Source organism: Mugil cephalus, chromosome 21 (assembly GCF_022458985.1).
Source record: "Mugil cephalus isolate CIBA_MC_2020 chromosome 21, CIBA_Mcephalus_1.1, whole genome shotgun sequence".
NCBI classification, from domain to species: domain Eukaryota; kingdom Metazoa; phylum Chordata; class Actinopteri; order Mugiliformes; family Mugilidae; genus Mugil; species Mugil cephalus.
This window is the reverse complement of record NC_061790.1, coordinates 2,362,373-2,376,096: the sequence shown is the minus strand read 5'-3', so window position 1 is coordinate 2,376,096 and position 13,724 is coordinate 2,362,373. Positions and strand designations below refer to the sequence as shown.

Below are 13,724 nucleotides of genomic sequence, written 5' to 3'. Positions count from 1 at the left end.
GTGAAAAAACAAATGATTGCCTTAATCCGACTCTATCTGCTCAACTTAAGTGCATGTAAACACATTGCTCCAGCTAAAGTTCTCCATATCAGATTAAGACAGATAATGCGATCAGAAATTGATTTTCTCCACCATTTATACGCCTTAATCCGAGTTTAACTAGACAATGCGCGTGCACATGCTCCAGGCATGTGACCTTGGAACAAAAACATCCAAGAAAGCCAGTCACAGAAGAAAAAGGTAAATAGAGGAGGTAGAAAAACCACCTAAGGGATAACTCCATCTTATCCACAACATACGTAGCGCCTGCATTATGTACAAATTTAAAAACCTGAAGTATTATCCATTTGGTTGTTGTTTAAATACCGGTCTGACCCATGAACAATTCTAGTTGTTTATTTTATGACATATTAGGTCAACCATTAAAGGGAGCTGTATTAACCTGCTAAAAAGACACATATCACCACCCAGTGTGGAGGAGGAGATTTTAAGCATAGCTAGATTGAGTCACTAAAAATCGATTTATTTTGCCCATCCCATGCACTCTAGTTAACTAACCACATGTTTACACTTTTTATCAGGTTTATTTTTTCTCGCACTGCGCCTCTCCTGAAATCCTCTGGTGCCCCCCAGGGGAGGCACGCCTCAAACTTTGAAAACCGCTGCTCTAAGGAATAAAAAGTATTTGTGTTCAGCTCAGAAAATTACATATTTTTTGGCAAATATTAAAAAAATGTTAAAGTTGTCTAAAGCCTCTTACTACTCAGCAGACAGTCAGCCAGCTCCTCCAGCTTTATTTTCCTCATGTAGTGCAGAGTGATGTTCAGTAAAGACTCTCTGATGATGCTCTTCTGCTCTTTCTCTTCACCATCCACCTCCTCATCCTCCCTCTGACTCTTTAAGGTTTCTTGGTCCAGACTCAGAAGATGCTGGAATTTCTTCAACTCATCCGTCACAAACCTGATAATGTTCTCTTTAAGGATCTGCAGAAATATAAAAGCAGAAGTATTTGTATACAGTCAGGTCAATGTAATTTGAAAGCTGATACAGTCTTTGCTATTTTAGCTAATATTCACATTATAGTTATAAACTGAATGTGGCCTTTAAACGGAGACTCTATGCTTTAATCTGAGGGTATTTACATCAAACTTTGATGGAACGTGTAGGAATTACACCGCTCTAATATGTGCCTCTCTTTTTCAAGACACCAAAGAAAATTGGTAATTAACTAAAAGGCTGTTTTATGAAGAGATGTGGAATCTTTCACAACAATGTCTCCTGGCTATTGGCAGTAAAGTTGGTGAATGTGTGCATTTCTGACTGAAAGATAACATCTTCTGCCCTTCTCCCATTTATCCATTCACTAAAATATGTTAGATTCATATTAATATGTATTTACAGTAAAAAGAAAAACTATCAACCAAAAGTTTCCTGACCCACTGCAGTATCCCAAATGACCCACCAGGGGGTGCGGACCCCCTGTTGAACATCTCTGGGTAACACACTTCAAGCAGTCTTTGCGGGAAAAGATCTTCTACTAAGTATTGAACTTGAAACAAAGCTAAGTCTCCACTGCTCTGTGTCTGTATTCATTATATAATGATAAATTGAACATGTTTCGGTAACAACTACAAATAACTAAAAAACAAAAACAACTAGAAAAAAACACTGAAAGCATCACTTTTCATCTACAACAGCTGGACAATTTTAGTCTGAATGGTGTGTGTCACATTACATTGACTGATATGGGTCAAAAAGTACAATGTTCACAGCACAGCACAAACTGTGTTACTCTTTCAACCACTATGTTAATATTTCATTAGTGATCTTTCATTTAATGACTGGGTTTATATACACACCATAAATATAGAGTCCAGGTCTGTTGGTTGTTCCTGGACAGACTGAACCCTGGGATCCTCTGAACTCTGCTGAACCCTGTAAAAAAAATAAGTACCATAATTACATGAAGACACGTTCCATGTTAGGGAAAATTGTGATAAAACAACAAAGTATAACATTGTACACCATAGTATGATGTTCTCTGTCAGGATTTCTGTACATAAACAAGTATTTGTTCCATAGACTCAGAACTGTGAGTCTGGTCTTTGCTGCTGGAGTCTGAGAGGAGAATGATGATGTATGTATGAATCAAAGGATGAGAGTGTTCCTCAACAAATTTAAGGAATAGAGTCCTGTTCAGTCTGACAAGATTTTCCTTTTTCATGTGTGACATCTTTTCACACTTTACATCATTAGCATCGGTGTTGTATTCTTACTCTGATGTGATGTTGCTTATAGCTATCGTATTATGACATATTATTGTGTTCACTTACTTTGTTTCAGAAGGACATTGTCCTTTAAAGTTAAAAGGTTCAACCATGGATCTGTCACTCTTCATGGACAAACAGCTGGGTGGAGGAGAGTCTGACCTTCAACACAACACATAGAGATGAATGAACAGTTACAATCCCTCATCACACAAGGGGCTAAAACTGTTCATACAATGGATGAATTGTTGGGTTGAACAGAATATGTGTGTATTGAGAATTATGAAAAGCCACTTTATATGGAGCTAGGAATAAGCAGTTCCCCCTTTATATCATTGTTTTGACTCCAGTAATACTCCTGATGACACTAAGTTCATAAAATCACCTGCTGTTTGCTGAGAGTAAATTAATGAAGTAGACAAAGCAGTTTAAGCCTTAATGTTTTATGTAGCATTGACCATTAAAAACCTGTATTTAATGATCCAGTACTGGTGATAACTTAAATATAAGAAGGTTTATTCACTTACTTTGTTTCAGATGAACATTGTCCTCTAAAGTTAAAAGGTTCAACCATGGATCTGTCACTCTTCATGGACACACAGCTGGGTCTAGTAGAGTCTGACCTTCAACACAACACATACAGATGAATGAACAGTTACAATCCTTCATCACATAGGGGGCTAAAACTGCTTGTTTCATACAATGGATGAATCGTAGGGTTGAACAAGGGCCTGTATAAGATAAAAGAATATGTGTGAATTGTGAATGATGCAAAGCTACTTTATATGGAGCTAGGAATAAGCAGTTCCCCTTCTATATCATCCAGTAATACTCCTGATGACACTAAGTTCATAAAATCACCTGCTGTTTTTTGAGAGTAAATAAATGAAGGAGACAGTGCAGATCAAGATGGTGTTTGTTTGCTGTGTTCACTTACTTTGTTTCAGATGAACATTGTCCTTTAAAGTTTAAAGGTTCAACCATGGATCTGTCACTCTTCATGGACACAGCACTGGGTGGAGGAGAGTCTGACCTTCAACACAACACATACAGATGTTTGACTTATGCTGATGTTGCTGGAGTATCTTGAGTTTCAAAATCTGATATAAAGATATAAACAGCAGTGAACATTTATCCCTCATCACACAGAAAACCTCTAAGCTCTCCTGATCTCTGAGGAGACATTTAGTTTCCATGTCCAGTTCAGATTTAACTCTAAGACTGGCATTAAGTTCTATACTCCATGTTGTTGGGTGTACTAGTTTAGTACGTTTTACAGTAACTGGTTACCACTGTCAACCAAAAGAAAGACGGACAGGCCTTAAAGTGACAGGAGCTGAAACTGCTTGTTTCAAACAATTAATGAAGGTAAAGGCTAATCCAAAAAAGCGTTGAATAAGGTCAGCTGGACTTGTAGAATTTCTTGAAGACGTTTCGCCACTCATCCGAGTAGCTTCTTCAGTTCTGATAAACTAGTGGGAAATTGAGGTTTAAATAGGAAAAACTCTGTGGGTAACACCCACCAGAAACTTGCTTGACCAGAAACTGGGGTCACTAATTACCATACTGGCTGATACTTACCTGTCCTTGAATGGGGGGAACTGTGTGCCTAGGCTAACTTACCCTATGAATAGAGCTCTAACGAGGCTATTGTCCATGGGAACCTGGAGGCTCAATGTGTGAATGTTGTTGAAACTTCTTTGGGACAGAAGTCAAAACTGAATTATAAATAGTTGGTAAATTAAATCTCAGTCCACCTCCTCTGTTTAGAGAAGGTTTCTCCATTTTGACATAGATGGCTTCCTTAACTCCTCTCTCAAACCATCTGTCCTCTCTGGCCAGGACTTTGACGTTGTTATCCTCAAAGGAGTGTCCTTTGTCCTTCAGGTGGAGGTGGACTGCTGAGTCGTTTCCCGATGAGCTGGCTCTCCTGTGTTGGGCCATGCGCTTGTGTATGGGTTGTTTGGTTTCCCCAATGTACAGGTCTGTACATTCCTCGCTACACTGAACCGCGTACACTACATTGCTCTGTTTCTGTCTAGGTGTTTTGTCCTTGAGGTGGACCAGTTTCCGTCTTAGGGTGTTTCCAGGTTTGAAATAAACTGGGATGCGGTGTTTACCAAAAATTCTCCTTAGTTTCTCTGATACCCCAGCTATGTAGGGGATGGTGATGTTCTTCCTTCTGTTTTGTTCCTCTTCCCTGTCCTTCCTGGGATATCTTTTTGAGCCTTTGACAAAGGCCCAGTTGGGATATCCGCATGTCTTGAGGGTTTGTTTAATGTGTGTTCCCTCCTTGTCCTTGCCATCCTGTCTGGTGGGGACAGTCTGTGCTCGGTGCTGGAGAGTTCTGATGACTCCCAGTTTGTGTTCCAGCAAGTCCAGCTGACCTTATTCAACGCTTTTTTGGATTACCATGACCTGGATGACTGAGAACCTTCACAGACAAGGTAAAGGCTACATAAAGGACACCCCAACTGAAAAGAAAATATTTATTTTGCATCCATTAATACTTCCAGCTACTACTTATGCTTCATGCTATTGTGTTATGACATATTATTGTGTTGACTTACTTTGTTTCAGATGAATGTTGTACTTCAAAATCAAGGTCAAGCACGCACCACTCACTGACTGTGGATTCACATCTGGTTGTAGGAGAGTCCATCCTCTCCTGTTTCTCTGACCTTCAACACAATACATACAGATGTTTAACACAAACACAACACATCATTCTATAGTAATGGGTGGATGCTAAACTCATCATCTGATTCTAGAGGATCTCAACCCAAACATCAGTGAGGATGTAACAGAGAAAAGTTATTCAGTTTGTAGTCAGAGGTATTATTGACCACATCTAGGGTGACGTTGTACATAATGCTGGTCACTGGGTAAATGAATCATCTCGACCATTTTTGGTACATTGGTGTGAGTCTAATTTGACCTGTTTTGACTTTTGACAGCAGCAGTAATACCCTATACACCATTCTTTTAGCCTGAAATTTGACTTTTGACTTTTCCTGAAGTGACACAAAATACAAACAAATAAAAATATTGTTTTTATATATTTTTCTATAGGTGCTACACTTTTGGCACACTGAGGCTGTTACGGCTCAAATTTTACATTTCATATGTGAAAGAGGTGAAAACGTTCAAGGGGATCTCGTCACTGTCACAAGAACTGTCTGTTCCCGAAACATCTCCCCAGCTTCCCACAGACACCTGCTGGTCTTTGTGGGGGCAGGGGAATCCCAAAATATTGACATACCAACAAAAAAACATAGAAGTGATCGTATATGGAGCATAAAGGGAACAGAAGTCATCCAGAGGTCAGACGGTGCCTTCACACAGACATGAGATCTGCACCTGCACCTGCACCAATATAATAAAGTAATGAAGAAAGTAACAATTTGGAATATGTTTGGGTTGGGAGGGGGTGGTGGGGGTCATAACATGATAAACGTAGTGATGAGCTGCCGTTTTAATGAGACTGAATGTCCAACAGGTCCTGGATCTACTCTTCCAAGATGAGCCTGATACTGATTTAGAGAAGGAACCAAAGGTTCAAAAGACACTAAAATATATTCAAATCATTGTGGCTTTTATGTTTTTTTAATTGGGATTATACTGTGTATAAATCTTTCATTTTTAAGTGACATAGAATATTTAAACATTCTGAATAGGTTTGTAGTTTAAAAAATGCTATCAGCTATCTGTTTAACATGCATGAGAAAAAATTGCACAGCAATATTCATTCAGTAGTTAATATCATTTATCAGTTCATCATGTCGACATTATCTGAGCAAAATAAACTGCGTCACTGAAAATGAAATTAAACCTGTTGAGTGTTCCAGTAAACTGAACTGAAAAATAAATAAATAAATGAAATGATAATTATATTCTAGACTGGGAAACCTTCATAAATACATCCTTGAACTTTTAATAATTTATTTACAGCTTCAACAATATCAGATTCAATTAAGTGGTTTTACTTTATATTAGATGTGATCAGACTTGTTTACACTCTGACAGGTTCCAGGAAACCATCGACATACACTCTCACTCAGATGTGACAGAAACCAGCTCAGAATTATTGGAAAATACATAACTTTTATATTTAACATTAAGGAGAGAAGTGTAAGAAGACTCCAAATAAACATCAATAAACAACTTAACAACAATAATGATGTTCTGCGTCCTAATAAGTAAAAGTTTAAATCTTACCTGCACTAGAAGGTGGATTTAAAGTTTAGGCAGAAATCACTTTAGGTTTAATCCTGGGTTCGAGTGTCACCATGGTTCTTTACTTCTGAATGTACAAGTGGAAACAATCAGCAACATCTGCTACCAGCCCGGAAACAGGTAAAACCAACAGTATAACCCCAGCTTCATGATGAGGAAGTAGAACGTGGTCCCAGCACCTTTAAAAGAGAGTTTATAAAAAAAAAAAATACTTTTTCTTTTACTAGTTGTTTTTCTTGAAAAAAAAGGTTATCTTTGATAAGATGGCAAAACAAATCAGCACAATAGTAGAGAGTATGTGTTTTAAACATAATATTTCAGCAAGGAAACCCACCCCCTTCCTCCTCTCTTGTATTGCAGTGTTATGATCAGCCTCTCTCTTTCTCCTCCCCTCTCTCTCTACCAAGCTAATAGTGCAGGTTGTCAATCAACCCCTGTGCACAGTTAGAGCTGTTGTTAAAGTTTGGTAGGCATACAGTATGTGTTGAGGTCTAATACTGCCTGTTAGCTTGTGTGTATCAGCTTATTAATGTCATGTTTACCTGCTAAGAGACTTCAGGGTCTGTTCAGTCCAAAAGGAGAGAAAAAGAGATGATGTTGTCTCTAAAGCAGGGTTGCCAAGGGTTTCTTTATTTTTTAAACTAAATGATAGCTTTGTGACCCAGTAGTTGGACATTAAAGAAATACTCAGTGGTGTAACGGTTTCTCCCTGATCATAGACTGATGAGGAAGAACTAAGCTCCACCTCCACATATGCACAGTGTTATGACTCCTCCTTTTCTGCCAGTTGTGGCTCAACTTACCACTTCCTGCCTGAAACTCATTCTCTCTTTCTGTCTGAGTGAGCTGAGAACGTGTTGTACAGTTTTTCAGATTATTGTTGTGTATATATTGGTGTGTTATATTTGAGCGAGAAAAGTTATACTGTCTAATTGCCCCTAAGAGCAGAAATTGATAGAACTAAAAGGTAATAAAGAAGATGGAATGAGTGTTGTGTTGGTAGAAAGTGACATGAAGGTACCTGTAGAAACTCATACTGTAATAACTTAAATGTAGTAAAAGGTCAAAATCTAACAACAGCTCATAATGAAATAAAATCCTGAGCTCATGACTTAATAACGGCTTTGTGCATAATGTAATAACGTATTATGTCATGATGACCATAGCTGATAGTCTTCTTCCATAGCCTCACCAAATTCCTCCCATGCCCGAGTTTTTGCCCTGGTCACAGTACGCTTAGCCATCAGCTGCTTCTAGAGACCCACAGACCAACCACACCCTGTAGACCTCCTTCTTCAGCATTGACAGTTTATCATGACCAGCACCAGTGACCTTGCGGCCACAACTCACAACAGCCGCTTCATTAATGGTGAGGCCCCCACTTTGGCAGGTTCTTCCACCAGGCGTTCCCAGCAGACCCTCACTATTCCTTTCTTGCCTCAGCACAACTCCAACAAAGTAGAGGGTCCAACACCCTCGACTTTGACAGTAACAGCAAACTCAGCCAGAAACAGCTCAGTATCTCATACTTCAGTCCCGACATTACATTTCATATATTTCTTACCCAGACTCTCTAGATGTTGTCTACATCCACCACTGTTTTTCTTGGTTCCTGGGTTCTGTGAGGCCAGTGGTCCTGATGCCTCTGTTATAACTAAAGAGTAACTCCAAAACAAATGCACCACCTTTGTCAGACAATTTCACTTCCTCCTCCTCTCATTCGACATGACAATGCGTTTACTTACTAATGGGAAATAATTCTATGTAAATATAAAATATGTTTAGAGAAATCAGTCAACCAAATGAAATAGAAATATTATACTTTGGTATTTGTTTATTCAGGAAAATTATATTACGTATCTGTGCATATATACAATACTACGTATTACATATCCGTATTTACAACCTCATTTCAGTTACTGAATTAATATAGACTGATATTCTATTACATTGAATTCCTTTTCAGGGTCAACAGTTCATCAGATCAATTTGACTTTATTTATACAACATCAGTTACAATTCGCATTGTCTCAAGACACTTTACAGAACCCAGAGACTGAAACTCCCATTGCAAATGATAAGGAGACGGTGGCCAGGAAAAGAAACCTTGAGCAGAACCTTACACTAATATGGAGGGAACCATCTGCTGGAGGCCGGGCAGGTAGAGAAACAGGAAAAGAGAGAAAAGAGAAGAGAAGAGAGGATGGACAGAGGGACAAGCAGCTGATAACATCTACACAGTAGTAGAACATGTATGCATGCTTGAAAGAATGAATGAATTTTAATATTTTTGATTTTATGAATGAATGGTTTGTGTGTTCTCTGCAGCCAGTGGGTGAATTATCCTTTGGCTCTTGTTTGCTGTATTGACAGTGGTTTTAGTTTACCTTTATAAGTATTGCCGATGTCTCTGCACAGTAACTTAAATACAGTAATATTAATGAACAATGAAGAATGTGGAGTGATTTATGGTCCAGGAAGTGGTCCGCTATCTAGAGTCAGTATAGATACAGACTATAGTGCAAAATCAAACACACAAGCAAGTGAGCAAACACACACAGGAAACAGGAAACAGGAAAAGAAATTAGAGGACAGGTGCTCAGTGCATCATGGGAAGTCCCCAACAGCCTAGGCCTGTAGCAGCATAACTAAGGGATGTTTCAGGGTCACACGACAAACTGATAACTGCAGCCTCGACCTCCCATTCTTCATTTTTGTGATCAATTTCTTTTATTTTTTTAATTTGTTCATAGCTTACACCCCAACATGATGGGACCAGGGCAGAGAACCTTGGAAAAATAAATAATATATACACAAAAAAAAAAAAAAAAAAACACATACGCACAAAGACGCACACCACCCAAACCACCTCCCCCTCCCTCTGCCATCCAGGGATCCATGACCCTCACATTGACCAAACAGACATCTCTCAGAAAAAAAAGGAGAACATCTCTGAAAAAACAGAACTGAACAAGTGCTACCTCCTCCATCATGATGATATCATAATACCAGCACAGTATATCCACATGATATATACATATACAGACAGAATAACCAAAAGCAGTGTATATATAATATGTGCATGTGCAATGTGTGCACAACATTCAAAACATAGTACTAAAATAAAGAAAGTGCAGGCCGTGGATAAGGTAGACCATAAATATTTACAGTATTTTACAGTAATTTTCTCTAATTATTTGATGTTTTAGCATAATGTAAGCGAGCTCAACAACAGATGCTTGTCATTTACAGTTAGCTTTAAGGACGAGGTGTCATTGAGTGAAGGCAAACACTGAGTAAGGGATGGCCTTTCCAATTATTTTCGACATCATACTCGAGACATTGTTCCAGAGTCTATTGACCTCTGGACACTGAATAAAACCATATGATTAATATAGCAATAGTCTGTCTAGAGAATGGGCAACAACGGGCTTCTTCTCGATTAAAAGAGACTAATTGAAATAAGGAGATACATAGGAGTACTGTCCAAATGCAAATCCAGGATAGAGAGGTTCAGTGAATGTGGAGTGGAAGGTGTGGAGAGGATACAGTCTGTCTTTGACAAATTCGTAGAAGGAGATGATTCCAGCAGAGTAGTTCACATACACTCCTACTCTGTTAGGTACACATTGGAATGAGAATGGGAGCTCCATTTCTGTTTTCTTGTTGTGCCAGGCAGAGAAACCCTTCTCAGAGCACTGCAGACTCCAGGACTGACTATTCCTCCCAAACCAACAATCATCTTCGTTTTCACTGCCTCTGATTGTTTTATAAGTCACTGCTACGAGGACCTCTCCTACACATTCAACCTCCCAGTAACAGCGATCAGTCACTGCATCTGTACACAGAACGTGAGAGTGGTACAAGGTCTCTGGAAGGGTGTGAAATGGGCCAGATACCTGCCGGTGTTTTGTCTCTGAGCCCTGTGTGAGTTTACAGATATCTGAAAACAGTAGATTTATTTGTTATATTTATTTCCATGTCAACAGATGACGGGTTAGTATTTTTGTTAACACACACTTACACTTTCTCAGACCAGGTTTCATTCTCTGCTCTCCACCATGGTCCACCCTAAAAATAAAGAAACAGCCAAACAGAAGGTTTTCTTTTTCCATCCAATATGAATTCTATTAAAACATTTAATAGAAATAAATAAAACATTTAAAATGAATAAATGTTGTGTGTTCATACCTGAGTGTGTCCAGTCTCCAGTGTGGATTCTCTTTTATATCAAACAGCAGCTTCACTCCTGAGTCTCCTAGATGATTGTAGCTCAGGTCCAGTTCTCTCAGATGGGAGGGGTTAGAGGTCAGAGCCGAGGCCAGAAAAGAACAGCCCTCCTCAGTGACCTGACAACCTGACAAACTACACAGACACAAACAGTAAGTCATAGCACATACACTCAGCCGCCACTTTATTACATACACCGTGCTAGTAAAAACCTGGACCCCACTTTGCCTTCAGAACGCCGTTAATTGTTTGTGGCTTTCGGCGAGGTGTTGGAAACATGCCTCAGAGATTTTTTTCCATTTTGATATGATAGCATCACACAGTTGCTGCAGATTTGTCGGCTGCATATCTACGATTTAGACTTACAGAGACTTAAATGATCCACAGAGAAATTATTTTGTGACCATAGCTTTGTTTCTTGTAAAAGTATACACTCATAAAACCCACAAGAAAAAAATAAACAAAATGAGTTTAAGGTCGTATTCACAGTAGGCTCGTTTAGTCCACTTGAAACGGATGTTTCCTCTGGTCCGCTTCGTTTGTCTTGTGAATGCAATCTGAGCCTTTTCCGAACCAAATGCAACATCTGAGCGCCTTTTTGGATTAAACGGACTTCACCAATTCACCATACACACAAGGGGGATCTTTTCAGGACAACAGTACCTTTTAATATAATTAGTATCTTACGTAAAAACTGATCGCGCCTTTGAAACCACCAATACAACACACAAAAGTCGACACATGTAGGGTGTCCGATATCTAATTAACGGAAATAATGTCCTTTTTTACATTATGTAAATTCATAATAGACCTCTTCCCAATCTAACGAAAAAAATAAATTTGCCCCATTCAACCCACTTTTAAATGTCTTCTAAATTATATTAAGTTCGCTTAGCTCCGCGCCCCCAATGCCGTCCAATCCATTGCTGCATGTGTCCAAAGGAAAAATAAGCGAAAGTCCCGTCCGCAAAAACAAGAAAAAAAAAGAAAGAAAAAAAATGTGTCATCGATAGCCTAACTGGTATACCAGAAACAAAAAAGTTACGAAAAATTTGATCACACCTGAATCCAAAAGAGCGATTTATTCCTCAGGGAATCCACAATGATAGTAGTCTCTTGCCTGTGTATTCTTGAAGGCTATTTATGTTTATTTTTCTTGGCTAACTAAGTAAGCTACTTTTTTCAGGTCTTATGTTAAAGGTCCACATGTCTCCTGCTTCTCTGCCCCTTCCCCTACGACACACCCTCCTTATATCACCTTGTTTTCTAGTTATAAAATAAATCAATAAACAATAAATCAACAAACCCACTGACAGAAAGACCACACATACCATACCACTCGATATACAGGGAACAATTTCTTCCTCACATGGAAAAGAAAACATGCAGGCATGCATCTTTAATTTTACTGCATTAAGGGCTGCTTTCCATTAATTTTATTTATTTATTTATTTATTTTGGGTGACACCATCACAGTAGTCATTGTTAATTATGGGGATTTTCTGAAGAAGATGAAGAAGTCGTCGGTCGTTTCATACATTCATTCATTCATTCATTCATTCATTCATTCATTACTATTTCATACCAAGAATGAACTGTAGGTTAAAGTGGGGCACAGAAGAGACGCACTGCCTCCTCAATATATGCTTGGAGAAGAGCATATATCAGCTGCTTTACGCACCAAAATGCCTACATCTATGGCCGTCTATGTGAGGCAGGCTTTACCTGGACTCCGAGGGAGTGTTGGCTTAAAGTGGAAAAACTCACCAACTTGAGCAGCTACGGACACGTCGGTTTGTTTACAATGTTGGTCCACTTGTCAAAAAATGCAATGTGAATACAAACCGACACAAGCTTTTTAAAAAAATAAATAAATAAATAAATTTAAAAAAAAAAGATGATGTAGGCCATCTTCTTCGAGGTTCGACGTGTTGTCTGTTCAGAGATGGTATTCTACATCCCTTCGTTGTAACCAGTGGTTATTTGAGTTAGTGCTGCCTTTCTGTCATCTCGAAACAGTCTGCCCATTCTCCTCTGACCTCTCACATCAACAAGACATTTTCCTCCACACATCTGCCTTTCACTAGATATTTTCTCCTTTTCATCCATTCTCTGTAAACCCTAGAGTGTGAAAAACTCAGTACATCAAGCAGTTTCTGAAATACTCATGTGATGAGTAGGGTTCCCCTTCCTCTTGCCGGTGCGGCCACACCCCGTAATCAGCCTATTGTCATATTTATGTCCCGGTTAGGCATGCACTTTTATGGGTGTCGAGAAATATGTTTTTATCACAGACTTAAGTTTTTTTTTTAAATTCATGTAGGTTATTGCAGGAAGGATCAGAGCTATGTGTGGACGTAATGGCTACTCTCCCCTCCTTGCGCTGTGTAGTGCTTTTGTATACCAAATGCACTAAACTTCCAAGGATCGCGTTGTAATATCCAGTGTCAGGGGCTTATAGCTGGTCACACTCAGACAAACTCGTCTGGCACCAACAACCATACAACATTCAAAGTCACTTAAATCCACTTTCAGCAAGTCACTGCTGAAAGTCACAACTTCAGCAAGTTGTCTTGATCACCTCTACATGAATAAATGCATTGAATTGCAGCCATGTGATTGGCTGATCAACTATTTGTGTTAACAAGCAATTGAACAGGTGTACCTAATAAAGTAGCAAGAGGGTGTATATGTGAATTGATTTAAACACTGAACAAAGCATCAAATCAGCATTTAAACAGATAAACTACTGACTCCTGACCTGAGAGTTTCCAGTAGACAGTGTGGACTCTTCAGTCCATCAGAAAGAAGCTTCACTCCTGAATCCTTCAGGTCATTATCACTCAGGTCCAACTCTCTCAGACAAGAGGACTGGGAGCTGAGAACTGAGGCCAGAGCTCCACAGCTTTTCTTTGACAGATTACAATCACTCAACCTGAAGAGAAGAAAGCAAGGGGACATCATGAGGTTTTCTGTCAGTAGCTGATCCAT

At 39.1% G+C, this 13,724-nt stretch overlaps 1 protein-coding gene and 1 long non-coding RNA gene across 2 annotated transcripts in view; both read right to left on the bottom strand.

Annotated features, from left to right (window-relative positions):
• LOC124998664 (NACHT, LRR and PYD domains-containing protein 12-like) overlaps positions 1-13,724 on the bottom strand; it is a 50,827-nt gene that overhangs the window by 5,019 nt on the left and 32,084 nt on the right. The window contains exons 13-14 of the mRNA XM_047573108.1: positions 13,495-13,668; positions 10,695-10,868 (exon numbers count right to left, since the gene is read on the bottom strand). Of these exons, the coding sequence (XP_047429064.1) occupies positions 10,695-10,868; positions 13,495-13,668 (348 nt within the window). The remainder of the gene's footprint in view (positions 1-10,694; positions 10,869-13,494; positions 13,669-13,724) is intronic.
• LOC124998671 lies at positions 3,200-6,816 on the bottom strand. Its single transcript, XR_007111086.1, has 3 exons — positions 6,486-6,816; positions 4,838-4,948; positions 3,200-3,300 (listed from the first exon to the last, which is right to left on the bottom strand). It is a non-coding gene; the product is annotated as an uncharacterized LOC124998671 (long non-coding RNA).